At 43.4% G+C, this 23,524-nt stretch overlaps 1 protein-coding gene across 6 annotated transcripts in view; it reads left to right on the top strand.

Annotated features, from left to right (window-relative positions):
- The window catches only part of LPIN1 (lipin 1), a 369,397-nt gene that overhangs the window by 233,712 nt on the left and 112,161 nt on the right, over positions 1-23,524 (top strand). For all 6 annotated transcript variants that reach the window (XM_069605954.1, XM_069605950.1, XM_069605951.1 and 3 more), the window contains one exon: positions 4,281-4,471. In XM_069605954.1, the coding sequence (XP_069462055.1) occupies positions 4,281-4,471 (191 nt within the window). The remainder of the gene's footprint in view (positions 1-4,280; positions 4,472-23,524) is intronic.

The raw sequence follows: 23,524 nt of genomic DNA, 5'->3' as shown, positions 1-23,524 counted from the left end.
ATGAAGATGACAAGGGCCAGGGCAAATATATCAATGGTGAGGTGCCACGTATTGAGAAACTGACTCTCTGGTGGCACATATCCGACCCCTAAGGTTTATCAATGAAATTAAGACCATGTTCATTGAGCTTGGGCCGCCCACCATGATAGAATCCTCCTCTAGGTACACATTCTACCAGCTGCTAGAGTCAGGAATGGTCATCATACAAAACAACATGCAGGATGCTAGGCCAGTTCCATGAGGCACAGTTCCCCAGTGGGGCTCTACCCAAAATATGCAAACATCCAGAGGGAACATAGAGGCAATTACAACCAACCAAAACATTGTCTGCTCTACCACGTGCTTATTGTTTCTCACGCTCAACATTGTCGCTGACCTAAAAAACATACAAACTCTGTGTCAGTTAAGGGTTTTTATTTGAATGCTTGAATAGGATCTCACTAAATGCAGTTCCTCTCTCTCATCTGCTATGGAGTTGGAACTCTCTAGCTTAGGCATCCTAAACCCCAGTAGTTTATTGGATCGATACCCCTATTTTCTAAAAGTCTGACTTTGTAATGGTGATGGCCTAAAGGCAGCTGCTGTATCTCCCTCACTACCTCTGGGGTCAATCTATGTAGCTCTTGACCCAGGTTCCACAATAAAATTGTTATAAAAATATTAGTGTCTCACTCGGTCTCCACCTCCCCCGTTTTCCTTGCTCTGATGGTCTTTCTTTTCTTCCTCTTCCTTTTGCTCTCCTCCCTTCTTTTTTCCCACTCTTCTCCTCTCCCTCTTGCTCTCTCCCCCCTGATGTACTCTTGTCTCGCATCTACACCTACTCACACTCTCTTCTCACTTTGTACTCTACTCCCCTCTACACTACTACCCCACTCCTCTCTCCACTACTACCCCACTCCTCTCTACTCCATTCTCCACTACTACTACACCCCCCTCTCCACTACGACTACACTCCCCTCTTCTCTACTTTCAACTCGCTTCTCGACTACTACTCGACTGCTTGCCTCCCACTACCTTCCACTCCTTCTTCTCACTCATTCACCCTTCCTTCCTCGTTCACACTCCCACTCACCCTCAGATTCACTCACTCCCCTACACTCCTAATTCATCATGGTCAGTCGTGCCACTCTCCATTCACTGACACCCCCAAGGGACCACATTCCCTCCCCAACCAATACCTCAACTTGTACATGTCCTCTGTAATATGTCTCTACACTCTACTGTACTGCGCTTCCTCCACCTGGTCTGTAGGTCTGCCTTCTCCTCTCTTGATCTCATCCAAACCCACACTGCATGGCTTCTTAGGACCAATTTTATTCTCCTCCTCCCATTGGTTCTGGCACCCACCTGATTCCCCAGGCCAATGTCCTATGTATTCCTCTCCATGAGAGGCCAGTTTACAGATATAAGAAAACATACATTCCCTTTAAGCTGCGTCCTCTTTTCAGCTGTGGGTCCGCCAACATTTTGGGATGGCAGCCCAATAAAATGAGGATCTCCCTGTTTGCCCGTGGATAGTTGTTACTGCATGTTCTGACCAACACTCTGTGCTGGGGACCACTTTGCCAGCTCTACATGCGCTGCTGTCTATCTCACCAGTGAGTAGCAGGTTCATTGCTTGGCCACACAGATCTCTAGTTGTGGTCCTAAAAGGAAAGAGAGAAGACACTGACCAGTATTTGGCGAGGCAAGTATCGCATGATCAATACTTGTAATAAGGCACAATTGCCTGGTAGGCCTCCAGCCCCTGGTTGAGCGGGTCCCCATCTCCTTTGGCAGGGTGAGATCACTGACCCTGTCACAACATGTTCTGTTGGGATCCTGGCATGTGGTTATAGTAGACTAGTTTATGTAGAACGGAATGGTGCAGCTGCAGGACAAAGTCTGCCAATTGATGCAACTTTCCTGACTGCCATTTGACATTACTCTCAATGGTCTCTGTCAAATACATTATTTTGTTGTCATCCTCTTGGTCTATGAATGCTTCTGTTGTTATCAGGGCTCAAGTCGAGGGTACACGCTGGTGAACAGAGTCCACCCACTTTTTTCAGAGGGTGGACTCAGTCCCCCCCCCCAGCAAAAATTAGAAGCATTGAGTGTGTTCTTTGAATTCATGAATTAACACCAACTTCGAGGCTCGAAACACGGTGTTTAGGTTCTCAGGGGGAGGGGAGGCACTTCACCACTGCACTATATAACCTGATGTAAAATAACAAACAACTAAAGGGAATGCATGTTCCAGGGAAAACATTTGTATTGGTTCTTGGAGTTTAAAACATGCACACCTTTAACAATTTTCAAAAACCCTATTAGAAGGAAATATCCTCTCTTGGTTTTGTGTTTGTGTTGATTTTATGAAAGGAAAATGCCATTTGTCCCGTGCAATTTGGGTGGTTATGCAAAGCCAATTCAATGAATTGTGCATATTTCACCTTGATATGCTAATTTCTGGCAACTCTGCATCCAATTGCGTTTGGTATTGAGTCCCCCCACTTCTTTTTTCAGGACTTGACCCCTGGTTGTTATAGACGACCTCACAAACACTAGTTGAATATAGAAACTCAAATCACTGAGGGTCAATGTTCAACTTGCTACCTCATGGATTGCAATACTCAAACGTAGCTACATCCACCTTTAGTGGCAACATTTGCCACGCAATGCACTTTACCATCAGTAAACTGCTAATGGATTTTATAGTGCATCCAACAATACACAAAAATAAATGTCATTTGGACTTTCAGAAAAAGCCACCACAGGTGCCCTCTTAGATCGAACACCCAGAACTCGAACTATTTTCTAGGCTCTTAATATCCACGCGGCAGTAATCTTCCTATCCCCAAAGAGGGTGGATTCGGCACGGAAGAGTGCCACACTTCTGCAGTTTTGGTAGAAATGCAAGGGCAACAAAAAAGCCTTCTCCCAAGATATGCTAAGTGACTCTGGATGGGCTATGCACAGTTGGTCCAGTGAAGTATGAGATCCTTTTTTCAAGTGGTCCTTGTTGGAGATGCTGTTTTCTTTATGGGCCCTCTGGAAGCAAGTTTATTATTTTTAATACTAGTATTAATAATAATAATAATAATAGTAATGATATCCAGTTTTTATATTGCAATTAATGTTGGATCCCTCCCGCTTATAAAGATTGCAATAAAGGAAGTTATTATCCTGTTTAATAGTGCTCATCTGAACCTAAATCAGTTCCATTGGGATTCAAACATTTCACTCCAACTATGTCTGAGGCGAGCGCTTAACTTGATGAGCTCAATTATTTCTAGGAATTGGCTTATTGCAAGTGAAACAAGAAATTGGGTACATGCTTTAGTGTGGCCCTATCCTAAGTGAAGGAACATTTGGCAGGACTGGAGATTGGCCCTTTCCCCAAAGTGTCCTAACCGGGATAAAAAGGATTGTGTCAAACTGAAGAGCACCTGCCGGATCATATACCAGAAATATACAAACAGAAGGCAGGCTGAGAAGTGTGCAGTGACTCATCATAGACCAAGGAACAACTTAATAGTTCAAAGTTCTTATCCAGAGCCCAGTAGCCATCTAAAAACACACAGAATGCCCAATCTCTGTCATAATGGGTTAACCCCTGTGTCAAAGCTGCAGGAAGATTCATAACAATGAAATTAAGAGGAACGTGTCATGCTGAAGAAAATAAATTGCATAATGCTTAGTAGATTGGCAGCGACAAAGCAGGGCACACTTCTCCCCATGTGTGTATGTATGCCTCTTTTGAAGATGCAAGGTGATCGCAGAATTCCAGAAGGCATGTCCGAGAAGAGTAAAGGTTTTGGAAAGTCTAAACATGAATATAACATGATAACTGCCCTACACAAACATAGCCTGCCTGTATTCTATTCTTTATAAAGAATGAACCTGCCACTTCTACCTCTGAAATACATATATTAGTACATGGACTTCATAAATAAATGTCAGCTTTCGGGACCATGGAGGAGTCCTATTTGGTCCTAAAATCTCATATACATTTGTAGACTAGTTATAACATTGCTTATGTCCTATAAAATGTGTCATTGCTTCCACTGATGAATTTCTCATGGGCCAAAACAGTGTTAAAAGAATTTGTCTAAACTAACTGGAGTCAGCATTTTTCTGTAGCAGATACGTTGAAATAATTCTGAAACATTCTGAAACATTGCATAGTTTTAGATAACTCACCTTGGTTACACTGCATCTATGTTGATGAGATGTCTTAATATGTGTCACCCTCTAACAGAAACTAAAGAATATTGAAAACTCCTGTGTTTACCTCTTAGTGGTGAACATCTTGTGCCTGGCAAGAACGGGCATGAAAATGGAGTCCGGTCTGCTAACCAGTCTCCGCAGTCGGTGGGTAGTTCCGGTGCTGACAGCGGTGTGGAAAGTATCTCAGATGGAATAAGAGACCTGCCGTCCATTGCCATTTCCCTCTGCGGAGGTCTTATTGACAACAAAGAAGTAACAAAAGGTAAATGGATGCAACTTGGGGGAAAAAGTGTCAGTGAGGGCATGTCTATTGTTAATCCATGTGCACAAAGTAGAAATTGAAGATATCATGAAATGCAAATAAAGTTAAATAAACTTCTGTGTAACCAAGTAATGAGAGTATAAAAAGCACTTGAGTCACCCTTGGGATTTAATTCACAAAGCAGTTTTGCCGCCGCAGATAACCTTTGTGGATGATGAAATGTGCACGTTTCCAGTTCTACAACTTTCACCTGATTTACAAACAGTGAATCATTGCATTTGTGACCAGATGCAGAGAGAGAGAGAGAGAGGAAAGAGAGAGAGGAAAGAGAGAGAGAGAGAGAGAGAGAGAGAGAGAAAGAGAGAGAGATATAGTTCCTGCGTGTGCCCAGTGTGTTCCCAGACATAGATGAGAGAGAGATATAGTTCCTGCGTGTGCCCAGTGTGTTCCCAGACATAGATGAGAGAGAGATATATAGTTCCTGCGTGTGCCCAGTGTGTTCCCAGGCATAGATAAACAATTTAAAGGGGTAGTTCGTCCAGAAATTCTATTGGCCCAATTGATTAGGCATGCAATGATAATAACAGTTTATTTTAAAGAAAACAGCAATAGTCGGGAGCGTGACAAGTACTTTTAATTTAGACATAAGGCTGAAAAGAGGTAATTAAGTCCACGAAAACATCAGTCATTTTTTTCAATAGAGATTATGGCTAGCGAACATCGCATGTTTCTCATTTTTTGTTTAACTGTGAACGATGATCTTGTAATGCAGATTCTGCTCATCGATCAATTAATCCCAGTCTTTACATTCTACACAGAAAGTTAATATCTTCCGTTGCCGATTTCTGATCGACGCACATGGCGTTGCATTACGAAGAAGAAATTAGTGGTATAAATTTCAAATCACGTTTTCAGAACCTATAGGCTGCCGTGTTGCTCCACTACCACTGCAACCGCAAATTGACAGATTGGTGAGAGTCCCAGATAATGGTTATCACAGATGCATTGTTGATGATTATTGTCCAATTACTGTTGAAGAAGCCATCGACCGGTAAACTGTACCCATGACAGGCACACATCAGTATAATATAACTATGTAAAATTGAGAATGCAAAAATATATTACAGTACCCAATTTATAATTGTATATACACAGTTCATAATTATGTTAACTATCAATTTAAGTCACAATTAACATGTACAATGTCTATTATTTGCGTCAAATTGAACATTCATCTGGCACAATGATAATCATGTAGCATAGAGCACACTTGCCATCCTCACTTGCATAAATATTATTTAAAACTTAGCTTACATTGTGTCTCCTGTTGCCATTCTCCCTATGTGACAGATGGCCAACCGTTTGAAAGACAGAGCTCAGTGAGAGAAACTTTCCTACGTAAGCGTTCAATATAGTGAATCTTATCACTCCTTTGTGCTATTTGACACATTTTGGCCTTCAAATTGTTAGTGTGGTGGATTCAAGGACAGATAACAATGCAACTCTTTATCCAGCGTTCACAGCGTGTCAGAGTGAGTTTTGTTTTGGGAACACATGCCACAAAAAAGAACACTATTAATGGCAATCTGTGCAGTGAAAAACAACAAAATATTTAAAGTCTCGTTTGTACCTATACTTCAATAGAGCAATGCCTGAAAAAAAGCATAATTAATATTGTGGGGCCATTTTTGGGGCCGAAGTGGGCCACTTCTTTTCTGAAATTAACAGAATTCGAATACAAAAGCAGTGGGTTAATATATAGGGACTGCACAGACGGACCGGGAAAGGAGTGGGGGAAGGGCGATTTCGCACCAGGCTGAGTGGACTGTTGAAGCCAGGGCAACACATGCAATGAGCAACAATAAAAACAACAAAAAAGCTTACGTCACTAAAATTCCAGCATGCCTCGAATGAGTGCATTTTTTAAATGCTTGCTGGCTTCTGTGCATATGTATTCCAGCAATCATATTGATTTCTGCATTGATCTATGCTCGCCTGGTTGTTCTCCGCATGTGGCCCTCCACAGTAAGCTGTAAAAGGGCAAAGGCCACAGGTGAACATTGACATCGCTCGTTATTTCAATGTTGGCTAACACTGTGGCACATAAACCTTTGCTCTATTGCTATCTGCAGCCACTTATCATGATTCCTACTTTCCAGCGTGGTTAGACTTTATATATTATATTTATATTATTTATTTATTGGTTATTTATAAAGCGCCTGTACAAAAAATGATGTTTCAAGGTACCACAAGACAAAAAAAGGGGGCAGGGAAGAAAAACACAATAATGGTCCTACTAGGCTTTGTGTCATTCGGACCATGCAAGAGCAGTAACAGAAAGTGCAGGGGGGAGGATGTTGGTAGGGGGCAGGTGTAGGTTGGGGCCGAAGGAAAATGCTAGGGTGAGAGGGAGGTGTGGGGCAAGAGGAGGCATACAAATGCAGGGGGGAGGAGGAAGGGAAGAAGAGGGCCAATGGGGCTAGGCTCGTGCTAAGGGGAGGCCAGGTCGGCAAGTGCCAGGGGAAGCAGGGAGTGAGGACCAGCAGCCAGTCAATGCGACAGATGAGGGGGGGCATTAGCAGGGTGGGAATGAAGAAGAGAAAAATTGTGTCTTGAGTATTGACCAGAACTTAAGGAGATCAGGCAAAAGCCAGAGAGGGGCAGGGAGGCCATTACAGGGACATGTTCCTGTCGAGGAAAGAGATCTACCCCACACTCTGCTTGGAATAGCATCTGATCTGCAGAGAATTGCAGCTAGATGATCGAAGTTCTCCTAGAGGGAGGTATTTAGGGAAAGAGTTGGATGTAGTGGGGTCCCGGCCCCAGAAAGCTTTGTGGATGATGCAGAGGTTCTTGAACTTGATCGTCACAGCCACCAGGAGCCAGTGGAGATATATTTGTGCTTGAGAGACGTGGCCCCTGGGCTTTAAGCCAAGGATAAGTCTTGCAGTCCTATTCTGGATTAGTTGAAGGGGGTGAAGGGAGGATTTAGGCAGATTGAGGAAGAGGCTGTTGCAGTAGTCCAGCCTGAAGAGAACCAGAGCTCTGGAGACATTGAGTTTCTGTATGTCCACTGCTCCAATGTTCTGCTTTGATTGTTCAACTATTGTGAGTTCATTACAAATAGGGCTCGAAATTAGGTTTGGATAAGCAGGAATTACAAGCACTGCCTGGGTTTCTAGCAGTAACCGGTCACCAGGAACTACCACTAGGGAAAAGGAACTAGTTAATAGTGTTACAACAGTTGGTCTGGGGAGCAAAAGGTAGCTCCTGGTAACTGTTGGTTTTAAGCTCACCTGTCTCTTCTACATTTGATTTGATTTGAGTCACATACATGAAATAATCAAAATGACAGTTATTGTTGTACAAATATCTATGAAAAATAGAAATGTTAAGGCCTATCTAATGACATTACTTCACAAACAGCTATTCATTAAAAATACATTATTTAACAATTACATTTCAAGTGACATACTATTCAATTTATTGTACAATGAAAACAGTTATCCAAACACTGTGCAAAAGCTTGAAACTGCCATTGTTAAACATTTCGAATAGAGCCACACATCATTTGAATCTTGACGTCAACATTTCAACAAGCTCAAGTTTGGTGAGGGCAAACCTCTTTTGCAAAGTTATCTGGCATAGACTGGGCCCTGGAAACAAATGTGGATGAATTTCATGCGTTTGCATGGCCAGCTCATTCAATGTCCGATATATCACAAATTCAAAATCCATCTGCTGGAAAACTGGCTTTGCCACCCACGGTTTGCTTATTTTGGTAAACTCCTTATTGTAACGAGGCATCCCGAAGATTCTAGCAGTTTTTACTTGTTCCCTTCCAATGTTCTTGTAGTGTGCAAGTACAGCCAGTCTTGTTCTGGCCTCCATACCGTCTATGCCAAAATGCAACTATTTGGGCCAATACTTTAGGCACATATTATGGAACACCTCCAAATCTCCAGTGTGGCAGAACTTTGGAGAGTCCCCTTATGTCTCTTGAAAGCATTTTGTCATATAAAGTCTTCTCAAGTGCTCTGTGAGGAAGGGAACCTGGAACCAACCACCTTTTCTTACGCCCCTGCTCCTTGCTCAATGGCCCATGTGCACATTGGTGGAAATGTTCATTTGTTTTCTTTCCAAGAGTTTGTTAGAACAATGGCGCATCAATGAACACAATTTTTCAAGCAGAATATCTACAGAGTCATCAGACGTATTTGAGCTCCACCAAAGATGGTTGCAGATGGACTGTGACCAATTTAAAATGTTTTCTGTAGCCTTTTTTTCCAGCAGCTGTACATTTTTTTAAAATTGGTTTTGCAATGTTCCATACATCATATTGATGTTTTATGTATGGAAACTGCTCTTGCATGGCCTTGACTATTGAAATGTGCCTGTCAGTGACTATCAGGTCTATTTGCATTCCTCTGGATTGCAAAAGTTAAATGGATTTAATGAAACCTTATTTTTCCATGGCAACAGAAGCTGTACATTCAGATACTTGCACGACGACTGAACTCACTATTTTCTGGGTTGCCATGTCTTAGAAGTGGTAAGTGCAGTATTTAGCAGAACGATCTGGACTGTTACACAGTCCATCACCAGCAAGTCAGAGCCTTTTAGTGCAGTATTTAGCAGAACGATCTGGACTGTTACACAGTCCATCACCAGCAAGTCAGAGCCTTTTGCCAATGAGAGCATTGTCCATTGACATCTGTTCAGGTGTCCATTCCTGGCTATTAGCTGGGAATAAGAAATCCTTCTGATATTTGTAGTGCTGGGTTTTTTAAAGCAACTTGAGTCCCACAAAGTTAGAAAAACTTTAAATTGCTCTGTATGTTGATCCGCTAAACAACAAAGCAGATGAACAAAGTACATTTCCAGCAGGCACTTTTCCAAAAATAGGTTGAGCAGACCATGAAAATGAGCTATGGTGGTGTACACAGCTACCCTTCGTCAACAGGTTGGTGCCTTGGCTACACAAGTAAACTTCACCAATGGCTCCCCACAAATCCTCCTACGCAATTTATGAATACATTTAATCATTTTCATAATCTCAATCAGGCAGCAGTCGAATACAATGTATTTTGGTTCCTTTAGTACCCAATCGTCCAGAAGTATAGTGATTTGCCATTCCATGGTGGTGGATAAGGCCTCAACACTCGGAAGAGTGAAGTCCACATCACGAGCATAATCGTCAATCAGTAGCGAAGATGCTTTGGTTATTTCTGTGTGTGATATTTCCGATTTGTCTACATATATTGGGGAACAGGGAACATTGTCTGTTTCTTAAGGTGTGTATTTTGTGAGCGGTTGTACAAGCAATTCTGAAACATCTTCTGTGGTGTCTGTTTCTTCTGGGTGACATTGTGTACTGTAACAATGATCCAGGGTTACTTTCCATGGGTTGCTGCTGACATTCAATTCAAATTCCGGCCATTGGACATCTGCATCACAACAATGAATCTTGCGAGGACCATGCTGAGCAAAATGTAGCTGTTTCCAGGTGACAACCTTTTGGCAAGCAACATCATTACTTTGTCTAGTTATCTTAGTCTTTATGCTCCTCTTCTTCCTAGGCCTCTAATCGAAGAGAAAAAAAAAACATGCTTAATTTATAGTACACATAGAGAATATATGAATGACAACATGAAAATGTAATATCAATGAAATAACTGATAAACAACTTTCTTTTAAAAACTTTGTTATGTACCCTTGTTACCGAATTTTCCTTTAAACAGCCAAATTTGATTTGCCGGCCACCAGACCAAGCTGAAAAATTGCAATTTGAAATTGTATAAACCTCGAAATGTGCCCTTACTCTTAAAAAGTCATATATGCATATACACTTATATAACAAAATGTCACTATGGAAACCATGAAAACATATTAAATATTACATCACAGTTAAAATGGTTGATAACTGATATTTTACAATATCTTATGTATACCTCTTGTCCATGTATATCTTCAATTTCGACAGCTTCAGTAGTACATTCCTTGTACATAACAAATTCAAAGAACATTGATTATATTGTTAAACAATTTAATATTAACATCTTTGATCTCACAAAGTACATCCTGAGAAAGTTGATTTAATGATTGTTGACTTACAATATCAGTTAAAATAGTAAAAAGATATGGTTAATCATCTGATTAAAACTTTCTAATTAGTATTGATATGGGGTCGATCACTGTTTACATGTAACATTTAAAAAAATACATATTTGAAAACTGCACCTGATAACCTTCAGAGATGTCGCAGGGAGTTGGTGCAAGATCATCCAGCAAAACATATTGAATAAATTGTGGCCCCTTTATTGCGTTATAAGGTTATTTTGTGTCACCAATTCCATTTTATGCCAGGCAGCTAAAGGTTTATAAACAAAAACATACACTATTCATATAGTGAAAGGGTCTATGTTATTCAGTGACAAAGTACATTTTTCTCAAGGTTTACTTTCATTGTTGTATGTTTTTCTGTGATACATACATCAAGGTTGTTGATCTAATGCTTTACAATTTGCTGACAGTATTGCAAATTATCAAAAAAAAGTTATCTTAAATCGAAAAAATATATTGTTAATCAATAACTATTAGTATAAATCAATACATTATCACTTCTCATACCTCATCCTCCAGACTGGTTGCAGTAGAAGAATAGTATGCTGTTGGAGTTCCAGGCTCTCCCTATATAACAGTAATTGTCATAATAAAGATGTAGCATCAACAACCAAAAATTACATGTAAATGAGGGTTGATATTGACAAAGAAGCCTACAAGCCAGTTTGTATCAAAAGCTAATATTATACATAACACGAATCAATATGTTTTAAGTTGAACTTGAACAAATACATATTTTGTATAGTTGCATCTGAAGGAAGAGTCTAATAAAATTACTTGAAAGGTGAGTGAGGTTGCTGTTGACTCCAGAATAGTGGTTGATGTAGCATCATGGTCCTTTAATCAATGTTTATGTTCATACATTTGTTCAATAGAAAATGGGCATTAGTATTATAATTTAGACCACATCAAAAACAATCAAAATAAGTTTGTGTGCAAGTTGCTTGGCCTCACCATTAGGGTGTTGGACGTGTCTGTGGTTTCCTCCATGGTAACGGTCTGTAATTCCATCAGTGCAGTCTATGTAAAGACAGACATGGTCATTTGTTTTAAATGGCCTATTTCTAAAGGACGTGATGTGAGTGTGTGTTTGGAAAGGCTCCCATTGCACTGAGCCATTCAAGTATCTCTACAGTATGGATACACAAAGTAATCTAAAGTTCAAAATGTACAAACCACAGTACATCGCGTCAGGAAGGAAACTTGTGTAATAAAATATCAATGGAAATATTCTCCAAAAACTGTTCATTATGAGTGGTCATTTATAAGACCTATTATACAGGCAAATTTAGAAAATGGTAAAATACATTTACAAATTCAGCGTCCACTACTCACCTGGGTCAGCGTGTGCTGAAACTCGGTTGGAACTGCGTTGGGAAGAAATTTGCAAAGGAGTCTAGGGCAACGCTTTTTAGAGTACTGTGATTGTTTCTACATATCTTCTGAGACATGCATGCTGCAGACACAGAATCGATTGCCCATCACATCCTCCACGATATCCTTGGCTCTGCTTTAAATTTCGGACACTAAAAATCCACACCTCAAGAGCCATTTTCTTATTAAATTTAAATCCTTTGGAAATACAAGCAGGACTGTACTCTGACCTTTAGCATGGCTGTTATTAGTACAACCCAAAATGATACAAGAAGGCATTGTTGGATTGTCCCTATGATTTGCTAAAGAAATATAAATAAATATTACTATTAAAAAAGTATCACCATAAGTAAATGAACATATTCCTTTGATAATAAAAAAGTTTACGTTTATAAAAAATGCCACCTAAACCAAACCTGCATTGAAAACATGCACTACGAAAGATTACATTTGTAAACAATACTCTTTAATGTTATGTGCTAATTACAGAGATAGAAATGCATAGGATGTTTGATAATAGTGTAGACTTTTTTAATAAAATTAAATGAGGAAAGTTTGTACATTGAGTATAAAGTAATAGAAAGTGGCCTAGCAGAGAACGTTGACAATACAGAAAACAGTAGTAAAAGTTTACTAACAGTTACTTAGAAGAACAGGTTAACTGACTCAGCAAACAATCTAGAAAGTGCAGAGCTATCCGTTGTCGATCTCACAGATGTTTTCTTATTATCTCCCGCAATGTTTATAAAGGATTACAGAAGTGGGTGTGTATGTGAATATCTGGCATGTTAGTTCACACCCACCAGGCCTCTATGACAATGTTTGACCTCCTCAATCCCGCCAGCGCAGCCCCCTTGCCATCACAGCGCCCACAGGTGTGAACTGTCATTGATAGCGGAAGGGGATGGATGTGGATGAGGTGAGTGCAGTGGGCCTGGAACATAGTCAAAGGACACAGACATATGTTGAATGCAGGGACGGGGTCTTGGTGGCCATGTGGGTAATGGTCCCCATGCGAAAGAACCTGTTGTGGTCTACATGGTATTTAGCACCTTGAGCGTTCCCATCCTCCCAGCCCCCTTGCGAGCTCACGTCCACAGGTGCGAATTGTCATTGATAGTGGATGGGGATGGATGTGGATGTGGATGAGGTGAGCGCAATAGGCCGGAACACAGTCAAAGGACACAGGCATATGTTGATTGCAGGGAGGGGGTCTCCAAAGGGGAGTGTGGAGACACTGGGTCTGGGGTGCCCATATTGGTAAGGGTCCTCATGCGTAAGAACCCTTTGTGGTGTACATGGTATTCAGCACCTTGAGCGTTCCCATCCTCCCAGCGCCCTTGCAAGCACATGCCCACAGGTGTGAACAGCCATTGATAGAGTTGGGGGGTTGGATGTGGATGAGGGCAGCGCGATGGGCCAGTAAACTTGTTAAAGCACTCCAATCTTTTACGATACTCTTAGATGATTGGACGTATTGTGGATTTATAGAAAATGTCTAACAACTTTTCAGGTTAACACATTTATTATTTTTTGTTGTTAGTTTGGTAAAGTGGATGGCAATGAAACTACACATTATACTGCTCCAGTTGAGGTACTGCCTGTATAAATCCACAATACTGTGCGTGGTCACTGGGGAATTTATCACAAATGGCTTGAACCACACAGGCAGGTATTACTTGTTGAAAGCTACATCCCAGTCTTCCATGAATCTACCATGTAAAGGCCCGATATGCCACAAGTCTGTACCACCTGTGTAAAAGATACAGAAATAGTTCACTTGAATGAAACCAATAATTTCTTTTTTTTGTTTGCACTACCTTGTAAAATGTAAGGCATTGTTATGCTTTAAAAAGTACCTTTCGCAGAGAGGCATATGCTCACAACAATGGCGGGTACATCAGGTGAAACGTCTTCCATGCGACTGGGTTCAGGCTCTGGTGATTGATCCTCATGACTTTCAGCTGATTCCACATCGTCTCAACTTTACTAACCTCCACACCAGGTGCAAACTATACCTTATTGTCCGATGTATATAGAGGATGTATAGTTGATTACACTTCGGATGTCTTCTAGATGTGTCTTTTATTCTTTTATACACTATCAAAACACACAGTGTTAAAAATCAAATAGTTATGTTTGTGTGACACTAACTGGCCTGGTGAGTCAAAAGTAGCTTCTATTGTTTTTTGATGTAAAGCTAACCAGGTTCTTCTAGGATACCACCCGGGAATAAATAGCTGAACCTTGCAGATGAATACTGATAAATTATCATTTATCCTCTTTACATGAGACCGAGCAGAGGTCACATCATTGCAGGAGCACACGTGAATTAAACTGGAATGAGTAAACGTACATGAATTAGCTCCCATATGTCCTGGGATCTACTCATTTTTAGTTTGGATTCCATTTTGTGAGGGTGTGGATCAGTGCTAACATGTCCCTAAGTGTAGTCACGTTCAGAATGGATGTGACCTAGCAGTTCGGGCTGGACAACACCTTTTGGGGTAGGAGCAAGTCTGATTTGGATATGGTTTTTCCCCTTCTGTAATGGCTTGACAGGCTAAGAGCGATAGTCTGGAGGGTTGCCCAGAGTAATGCTAGAGGTTAAGATTCATTGGGCCTCATTACGACCCTGGCGCTAATGGGTTAACGGCGCCGTAAAAGGCTGCGGTGCCGTTAACCCATTAGCGCCTGATTACGAGGTCCCTTTGCGGAACCCGACCTTAATGGCTGGTCTACACCAGCCGTTAAAGTAGGGACACGCAAAGGGACCTTGGTGCTAAGGATGGTACCGCAATTTGCGGTACCGTACTTAGCACCTTCCCCATTCCCATTGAGCGCTATGGGGCAAAAATGGGAATGGGGAAGGGCCAGGGAGGAAGGGGGAATTTCCGCCCCGCCAACCTTGTAATGGGGTGGTCATTCTCCATGGCGGAGTCGGTAAGTTACAGGCATGGACCATGGTGCAATTAGCACCATGGTTTTCCGCCTGGGTCGTAATGAGGCCCATTGTAAACCTTCCAGCCATCACCTCTTTTTATTTGCCCAATTGCCTATAAGCCATTGTCAAACTTAAACTGCAACACTAGATGCATGTTCAAGATTCTGCAAATTCATGCAAAGTTGCACGTGATGGACCTAACTGTGTAACCACCTATAGTCAAGTGTCAACAAGAGATGACTAGCAAATCATTGCTTTTCTTGGGGCCTGAATATTTCTTTATATACACTGGATACTGGTATTTATTTCTAACTCAAACTTGATGGAGTTACCCCTCTTTAAACTAGCCTCACTTTGTCTTCATTCAGACAGAAGTCCACACCCTCTACGTTCCTCGTGTGTGCACTAATATCTTTCAGTTGCGCCCTCAATCAATTCACAGTCATTATTAGCACGATCTCACACAATCTGGACTGATTGTCCAGCAACTGACTTGATAGGGAGTGTGGTGTACCATTTGCAGTTTTGCAACTTCTGGGCCCTCTCGGCCAATTATTTTGTCTATAAAGTTAGCTTTTCATGCTTTGGCAAGCTTTATCAAGTACGCTTCTGATGATTGGATTATGGGAATGCCAAACCATTTGGAGTGTTCAGACAGTGAAGTGGATTCACATGTTGTTTTTTAATTTCACTTGAGTGTTCTCCGTAATTGGCATATGGTATTTTGAAATGAGGCTTCATAATCTCATCAACGGTGGTGGGTTTGAAGTCCTGAGACAATAATATTTAATAACTGATGAGTCCCTCAAGTCACCTAATTTATAACACTTGTGTTATTAGCCTCAACCATCCCGATACCATGCTCTATGCAATCACAAAACCCAATTGGCCGGTTCAAGAGGATTTCCATTTGCAGAGGAAAAATGTGCATGCGGGGTGAATGTGTCTGTCTGTACACCGCACCTTAAACCCGTAAATAGACCTAATTCTCCCAATAAAATTGAAAATACAGACACAAGTGCCTGAAATAAAAATAAACTTGTGAAAGGGAAATGTGAATACAAAAATGTCTCATTTTTATCTGAAAGTTCTGTCAAACTTTGGGGAAGAGAATGACAATTAGCCAAACCGGTCATAGTCACCTACTCGTCGGCATTTCACCACATCACTATTCTTGCCGATATGACTACTAGGCAACTGCATTTTGAATAAATTCAGCTGAACAAATGTGCCAGGCTATGTAGTTTGACCACATCTCTCAAGCAAGGAGTGGACTTGCCTGACTGACGAAAAGTGGCCATGCCTCAGTGGTGAGGAGTGGGCATGCCCCAGTGGCAGCACTTCATCAAAAAATGTCCACAACTATGACATCTATCCTTATGCTCATTTCCTTTATCAATCCACATTGCTCTGTCTTGTAGGAATATTTACTAAAAACAGAAAATCCAAAATCCCCTCAGGCACCCGATTCTTATCGTCCATGTAAAAGTGACAGCATTGGTGGATCATTGTCTATGCAGAAATATGCAATTTACTTGCCCCCTCAAGTGGCCCGAAGTCCCCTGCTTCCTCACTAAGTAGCAGACTTACTCACACACTCACTCACCGTTAGAAATGCCTGCTCTCGGAGGGTATGGCCAGGTGCCGTAATCGATGGCAGCCTAACTTCGAGCTCCCTTCACAGCCCCAATATATACCATTCCGCTGCAGTAGCAATTCCGTCATTATATGAGAAACTCTTATTAACTCTTTTTCTGTACGGCCGGTGGTGTTCGGGAAGCCGAAGAAGTGTATTTCCATGTTCCCTGAGGTGATTGGAACTGATACGCATTTCCGGCGGTGCGTCCTTCGTGTCAGCGGACTTGCATAGAGGAGGAAGCCGTGACACCTAGTCAGCTGTTAGGCTGACGCGAAGAGGATGCTTCGCGAGTATAGGGAAACAAGTTTCCTATAAAACAAAGGCAGAATATCACGTACTAAGTAATTATGACTGGAAAACTTATTTTAAATCATACAGTGAGCAGCCCTATGTGGAAATAACACATTTTGTTAACATTGTGACTGATTATATTACAAAAGAATTGGTAAAAAGAGATTCTTCTTGCAACTAGCATACTGCTGTTGTCCATATGAATGACATTTTTCATGTAATTTTCCATGTTTATGGGCTGAAGATCTCCTATAAATACTAAATACATGGATACTCTAATGTCATAATTGATAATGGTATAGGTGTGAGAGACTCCCAAAATAAAATGAGCATTTGATACATGACTCATAGCATCAGGAATGCTTACATTAAAGGAAATATTCTACTTACCATAATATTTCCACAAGATGCAATGTTATATCCAGTGCTGTTGAACCTTGGAATGTTAATGAAGGATATAGCTGTTTTGGATGGGAAATATTAAGGATCTCTTCATGTAACCTCTGAAATTGGACCATTTACCTTATAAGATCAATACTGAAATGCGCTTCGAATTGGCAATAAAATACAGCATTGAGCTCTCAGCTCTGTTGGTGGAATGTTTAACTGAAACAAGGCATAGCTTCTATTCAAGGATACCGCGTCTGTCTCAGTATGGCATCAAAGAAGGGACAATCCAAAGAAATGGCATCATCACCTATTAATAATGCCCCCAAAAGACAGAAAAGCGACTTTCCCAGGCCTAAAGAAGATATGCAGGATCCTGTTATGCAAGCAATCCTAATGAGAATAAAATCCCTCAAACCCTTTATGGAAGCCACTGCTGCCAAATTACAAATGCTTGATGAGAAATGGTCAACCTTTGAATCCAGAATTAACGAAGTGGAAAGGAGGGTTAGTGACGCTGAAGATATTACAGGAAGGGTGCAGGCTCTGGAAAACACAGTTCTATCTCTGCAAAAGCTGACAGAAAACTTAGGAATAGGAGGAACAACATACGTATCGTTGGTCTTCCCGAGAACATTGAAAATGATAACCCAACTCAGTTTTTGTACCATATGCTCAATACGCTTTTGAATCTTACCACACCTCCACAGTTCAATATACAAAGAGCCCATCGGATCGGTCCCAGAAATCCCTCTGGCAAAACTCGGAGAACTATGATTTTCGCCTTATTAGACTATACCCATGTTATGCTCACATTGGATAAAGCTAAACAGAAGAAGAATCTCATATGGGAAGGAACCAACTTCTCCAGCATTGGATCTTTCATGGATTCACATGCTTAGAATATTCCCCGTCGTCCAATAGGAAAACTTCCGACACTTTTGTGTCCTATCTACGTCCTTTTAGGACCCGCCTACGCATGCTCCGTAGGCCGTCCCCGTATAAGAGGCCCGCCCCCGCGGTTCCCCTTCAGATTTCAACCGTCTCCAAAGTAGTGGGATCTCCTCGCGTTGTCTTACTATTTTGTACAAGGTTGCATTACTGGAATTTGAGTACAGAAAATGTCCTCTGTATCAGGAAAAGCGCTGTTCCGCCCATGTGCGACGTGTGGCTTGAAAAAAGTTTACGAGGGGGACGGACATATGGATTGTATATATTGCCTCCACCCTCATCATTCAGCGGATAACTGCGACATATACAAAGGGTTTTCTCAAAAAACCCTCAAAGACCGCAGTCGACGACTAGTGGCATGGCTGAATGATGGAGTGGAGCGGGGGCACACCCCCCTTCGGAGGTAGGCTCCACACAATCGGCGAAAACATCACGCCGCGCTACCTTGTCGGAACCGCCGGCGAAGAAATCTCGACCGACGGAAAAAGAGTCGTCGGGAAGTCACTCAACTAGAGACTCCTCGTCAAAGAAATCATCTTCATCAAAAAAGCATGAAAAGGAAAGGAAATCCTCCTCGGGCGATCATCATAGATTGACCACGAGTCGAGAGTCGAGTCAAAGCAAGCCAAGTGTGGAAAAGGCAGGACCGCCAAAACCACCTGCTAAGTCACCGTCGTCGACGGCGGCCCAGTCATCGGCCTCCACCCTGCCACTTACGCAGGTGGCATCCACCGTCCCACCGACAACGACGTCGACGATGGCCTCGTCGACGGGGGTTCTACAGGAGGCCTGAAGTTTTTGATCTGATCCCCCTGGATACTTTACTACAAGAACAGGCTGTGTTGCTGTCCTCGGAGGACGAGAATGAGAGAATAGCTGGCCCAGCAGACCTAGGGCTACGAGTGTCTGACAAGTCGTCGACGAGGGGATCCGTTATACCGGTATCTGCCCCTCTTCTCAATCCTCAATCTGTTTTGTCGTTGGAAATTCTGTCCACGCTTCAGTCGTTGTTACAGTCGTTGGACCAGAGACTACCTCAGGCAAACCTGCCACAGTCACCCGTCGACGAGCCGGGCCCGTCCCGTCAACCGACGCACCTACGCGCGCCAATCTCAGCACTGGCACAAGAGGAAGGTGAGCTGCCAGATTCGGAGTCTGACAGGGGAGCCATGTCGGATATCTCATCATCCCCCTCCAGGGATCCAACCTGGGAGTCAGAGGTGGAGTTGGAAACCCCTAGAAGCCCAGCTCTCCCGTCCCCTCCGGACGACATTGCGTCATTCCATTCTATGATGGAGAAGGCATGCAAAGAATTTGGTTTGTCCCAGGAAGAACAGAAAAAGGACTGTTTTTTGTTCGACCACATGGGTAAGAGAAGGAGGTCTGTGTTCTCGATACTAATACTAGACCATGTATGGAAGGAGGGGTTGCAGACAATGCGTCACCCGTTTTCAGAGCCGGCAGTGAAAGGACGCCTGGAAAAAAAGTTTAAGGCTCCAGAGTCTACCCCCAAGTGTTTATCCTCCCAACCAACGCCAGACTCGGTGGTGTCGGCGGCAGCGGCGAGGAAGGCGAAGGCCCAGCACAAGTGCACGACTCCTCCTGAGAACGAAGCGAGACGCCAAGATGCCTTTGGCAAAAAAGTGCTATCCGTGGGAGCGACCACAGTAAAGGCCGCAAACTCTCTGGCAATTGTTGCCAGATACGATAGGGAGATGTGGCACAGGCTAGCTCCGTTGCTCGATCATCTTCCGGAAGAGCATAGGAAGGCAGCGATGTTACTCGTCCGAGAAGGTGAGGAAGCCTCAAATCACGCAATAAACATTGCGGTGGACCTCGCTGAGTCAGGCTTCAAGCAAGTCAATAATGGGGTTGTATTACGTCGACAGTCATGGCTTAAGTGTACCTACTTCAGGCCAGAAGTACAATACAAAGTTTTAGATATGCCCTTTGAGGGAGACCTTCTTTTCGGTGAGAAGGTGGACGAAGCCCTAAAGGGAATGAAAGAGGACTCGGACACGGCACGTTCATTGGGTGCCCTCCAGAGTGGCAGAACCTACAAGTCTTTTCGTCCCTTTAGAGGGGCTTCAGGTAACTCAAGATTCTCTGCATCGGGAGACCGATCCTTTGGCAGATCAGCTTACCCCTCCCAGGGATACAGACGTGCCTCCCAAACGGCAAACTGTCGCCGGAACTTCCAGACTTCCAGGAAAAAACCATCATATCCGTCGTCGTCGAGAGACAAGCAAAATAAAGATCAGCAGTGACATACAACACACCGTTCTGGGGGGAAGAGTTTCAGCATATGTCGACGAATGGGAACGAATAACGACGGATCAATAGGTGCTGGATACTATAAGAAACGGACACTCTCTACAATTCAAACACAGCCCTCCGCAAATTCCACCTGCGTTCACCGCTCATTCCCATCTGAAGATACTGCAACAAGAGGTAACACTCATGTTAGCAAAGGGCGTGATAGAATTAGTTCCAACATCACAGAGAGGTCAAGGAGTCTACTCAAGATATTTCGTCGTAAAAAAGCCGAACGGCAAATGGCGTCCCATTTTAGACTTACGCAATCTCAACAAGTCTTTAAAGAGCCTAATATTCAAGATGCTCACTCTGCAGGAAGTGATCCGCGCCGTTCAAGAGGGGGATTTTCTAGCGTCCCTGGATTTACAGGACGCGTATTTCCATATTCCAATGTGTCGGAAACACAGGAAATTCCTAAGATTTGTAATAGGGCGGACTCACTACCAATTCACGGTTCTTCCTTTTGGGCTGAAGACCTCCCCAGAACGTTCACGAAATGCCTGGCTCCAGTAGCGGCCTGGCTAAGGAAGCAAGGCCACCATGTATACCCATACCTCGACGACTGGCTGGTAAGGGGATCCTCCCCAGCGTCGACCAACACAAGTTTACAAGCCACCATGCAGCTTCTACAACAGCTGGGATTCGCCATATACTTCGAAAAATCCTCTCTGCAGCCATCGAGATCGCTGGTATTCCTGGGGGCACAGTTCGAGACCCAGTTAGGGCTAGTGAAACCTTCTCTCGACAGAACCTCAAGACTCAATCAACAAGCATGCCGACTACGGCGAAACACCAAGATCTCAGTGAGAAAATACGTTTCGGTCCTTGGGGCCATGGCATCCTGCATCCATCTGGTGGAAAACTGTCGCCTATTCATGAGGCCAGTCCAGGAATTCCTCGCGGACCGATGGACGCAGGCTCAAGGATCGTGGTCAGACAAGATAACCATCGACGACGACAAGCTGCTTCGGACCCTTCAGTGGTGGCAGAATTTCCACAATCTGGACAACGGCGTACCCCTACAGGAGCCAGAGTTTTAGCGAACCATAGTCACGGATGCGTCCCTATCCGGATGGGGAGCTCACATGGGTGCTCTCCAAACGCAAGGTCGCTGGTCTCCAACGGAGTCACTCCTACACATAAACGTGTTAGAGCTCAGAGCAGTACGATGGGCCTTGAAGGCATTCCTACCACACATCAAGGGCTCGCGAGTACGAATACTGACTGACAATACAACGGCCATGTTTTATCTGAGGAAACAAGGAGGGACGCGATCAAGAACTCTTTCCATAGAAGCCCAGAAAACATGGCATTGGGCATTAAAGCACGAAATTTCCATCGTGGATCATCACCTTCCAGGAGTGAGGAACTCCCAAGCAGACTCCCTCAGCAGAAGCATGGCCCAGATACACGAGTGGGAAATGGACACAGTTCACCTGATGAAAGTGTTCGTGAAATGGGGTCACCCCCCTCTGGACGCCTTTGCGACCAAAGACAACAAGAAATGCCAGCAATTCGCAAGCAAATGGCCTCAGGAGGGCTCCAGGGGGGAGGCATTCTCCTTCCCATGGACGGACATGTTCCTCTATGCTTTTCCCCCGTTCTCCCTCATACGGAGGACAATACAGTGGATACGCAGATACAATTGCCGGGTAATTCTAGTGACACCATACTGGCCAAGGCAACCGTGGTTCTCCGACCTGCTTCACCTGTCGCTGGAACATCCCATAGGGTTTCCGAAAGTCCCGAACCTACTATCCCGGGACAAAGGCACGGTGTGGCATCACGACCCGGACAGTCTCAACCTTACAGCCTGGCTCCTGACTTTTCGGAGTTCGGTGCTTTAGACGTTTCGGAGGATTGTCAGAAAATTCTGCAGGCGGCTAGAGCCCCTTCTACAAACAAATCCTACTCCTATAAGTGGCGGAGGTTCTGTGAATGGTGTAGGGGACAACAGGGCCTACAACCTTTGTCGGTGACGCCGGAACAAGTTCTACCTTACCTGCGGAGAGGGGATTATCCTTCACATCGATAAAGGTGCACCTGGCGGCCATCTCGAGGTTCACAAGGAAAAGGCAGGCGTCTCCTCTATTTAGCGACAGACTTGTAAAACACTTCATGAGGGGTTTATTTCGAGCTTTTCCCCCGGAAAAACGTTTCCCCCCGAATTGGAGTCTCAACACAGTGTTGGCAGGCTTAATGAAACCGCCTTTTGAGCCTATGGCCACGTCCGACATAAAATTCATTTCGTGGAAGTTGGCATTCTTGATTGCTATCACATCAGCTAGAAGAATCTCGGATCTGCAAGCGCTGGTCGTAGACCCGCCATACCTAAGATTCTTTAAGGACAAAGTAGTCCTGGCAACTAATCCTATGTTCGTCCCAAAAGTTCCGACAGTGTATCACAAACACTCGTCCATTGTTCTCCCTACTTTCTTCGCCACACCATCATCGGCAGCAGAAAAAGCTCTTCATACCCTGGACGTTAAGAGGGCTCTGAAATTTTACCTACATCGTACACAGGAATTCAGGTCTACTAGACAACTGTTCGTCGCACATGGTCCGTCGACGAGAGGAAAAGCAATCTCTAAACAAGGATTGGCTCGATGGGTCTCATTGACGATTGCGTTTTGTCACTCTAAGGCCGGAAGGCCACTGCAAGGACATCCTAGAGCCCATTCTACAAGATCTATGTCCTCCTCAACAGCTTTATGGGCAGGAATTCCGATGGACATATGCCAAGCTGCGGCATGGTCAGTGCCCCACAAGTTTACCCGCCACTACTGCCTTGCCAGGCAGCATGCGGACGAGGTGCAAATGGGAAGAGCTGTCCTGCGCCATCTGTTTCAGTAAGGTAAGCTCCACGCTGTGGAGAATCTGTTGTCTACCTTTTTAATGACAGTTTATTTTATGTGGGTAAGGTTATATGAGGTAACTTGTTCCTACTGTACATATGCATTGAGGGTATATTACATTACATTCTCACCGCCGTCTCAAGTGTTACTGCTATACAATCTATTCTAAGCCT

This window comes from Ambystoma mexicanum, chromosome 4p (genome assembly GCF_040938575.1).
Source record: "Ambystoma mexicanum isolate Mex_15411 chromosome 4p, UKY_AmexF1_1, whole genome shotgun sequence".
Classification (NCBI taxonomy): domain Eukaryota; kingdom Metazoa; phylum Chordata; class Amphibia; order Caudata; family Ambystomatidae; genus Ambystoma; species Ambystoma mexicanum.
Note: the sequence above shows the minus strand (reverse complement) of the source record. Positions and strands in the feature narration are given on the sequence as shown.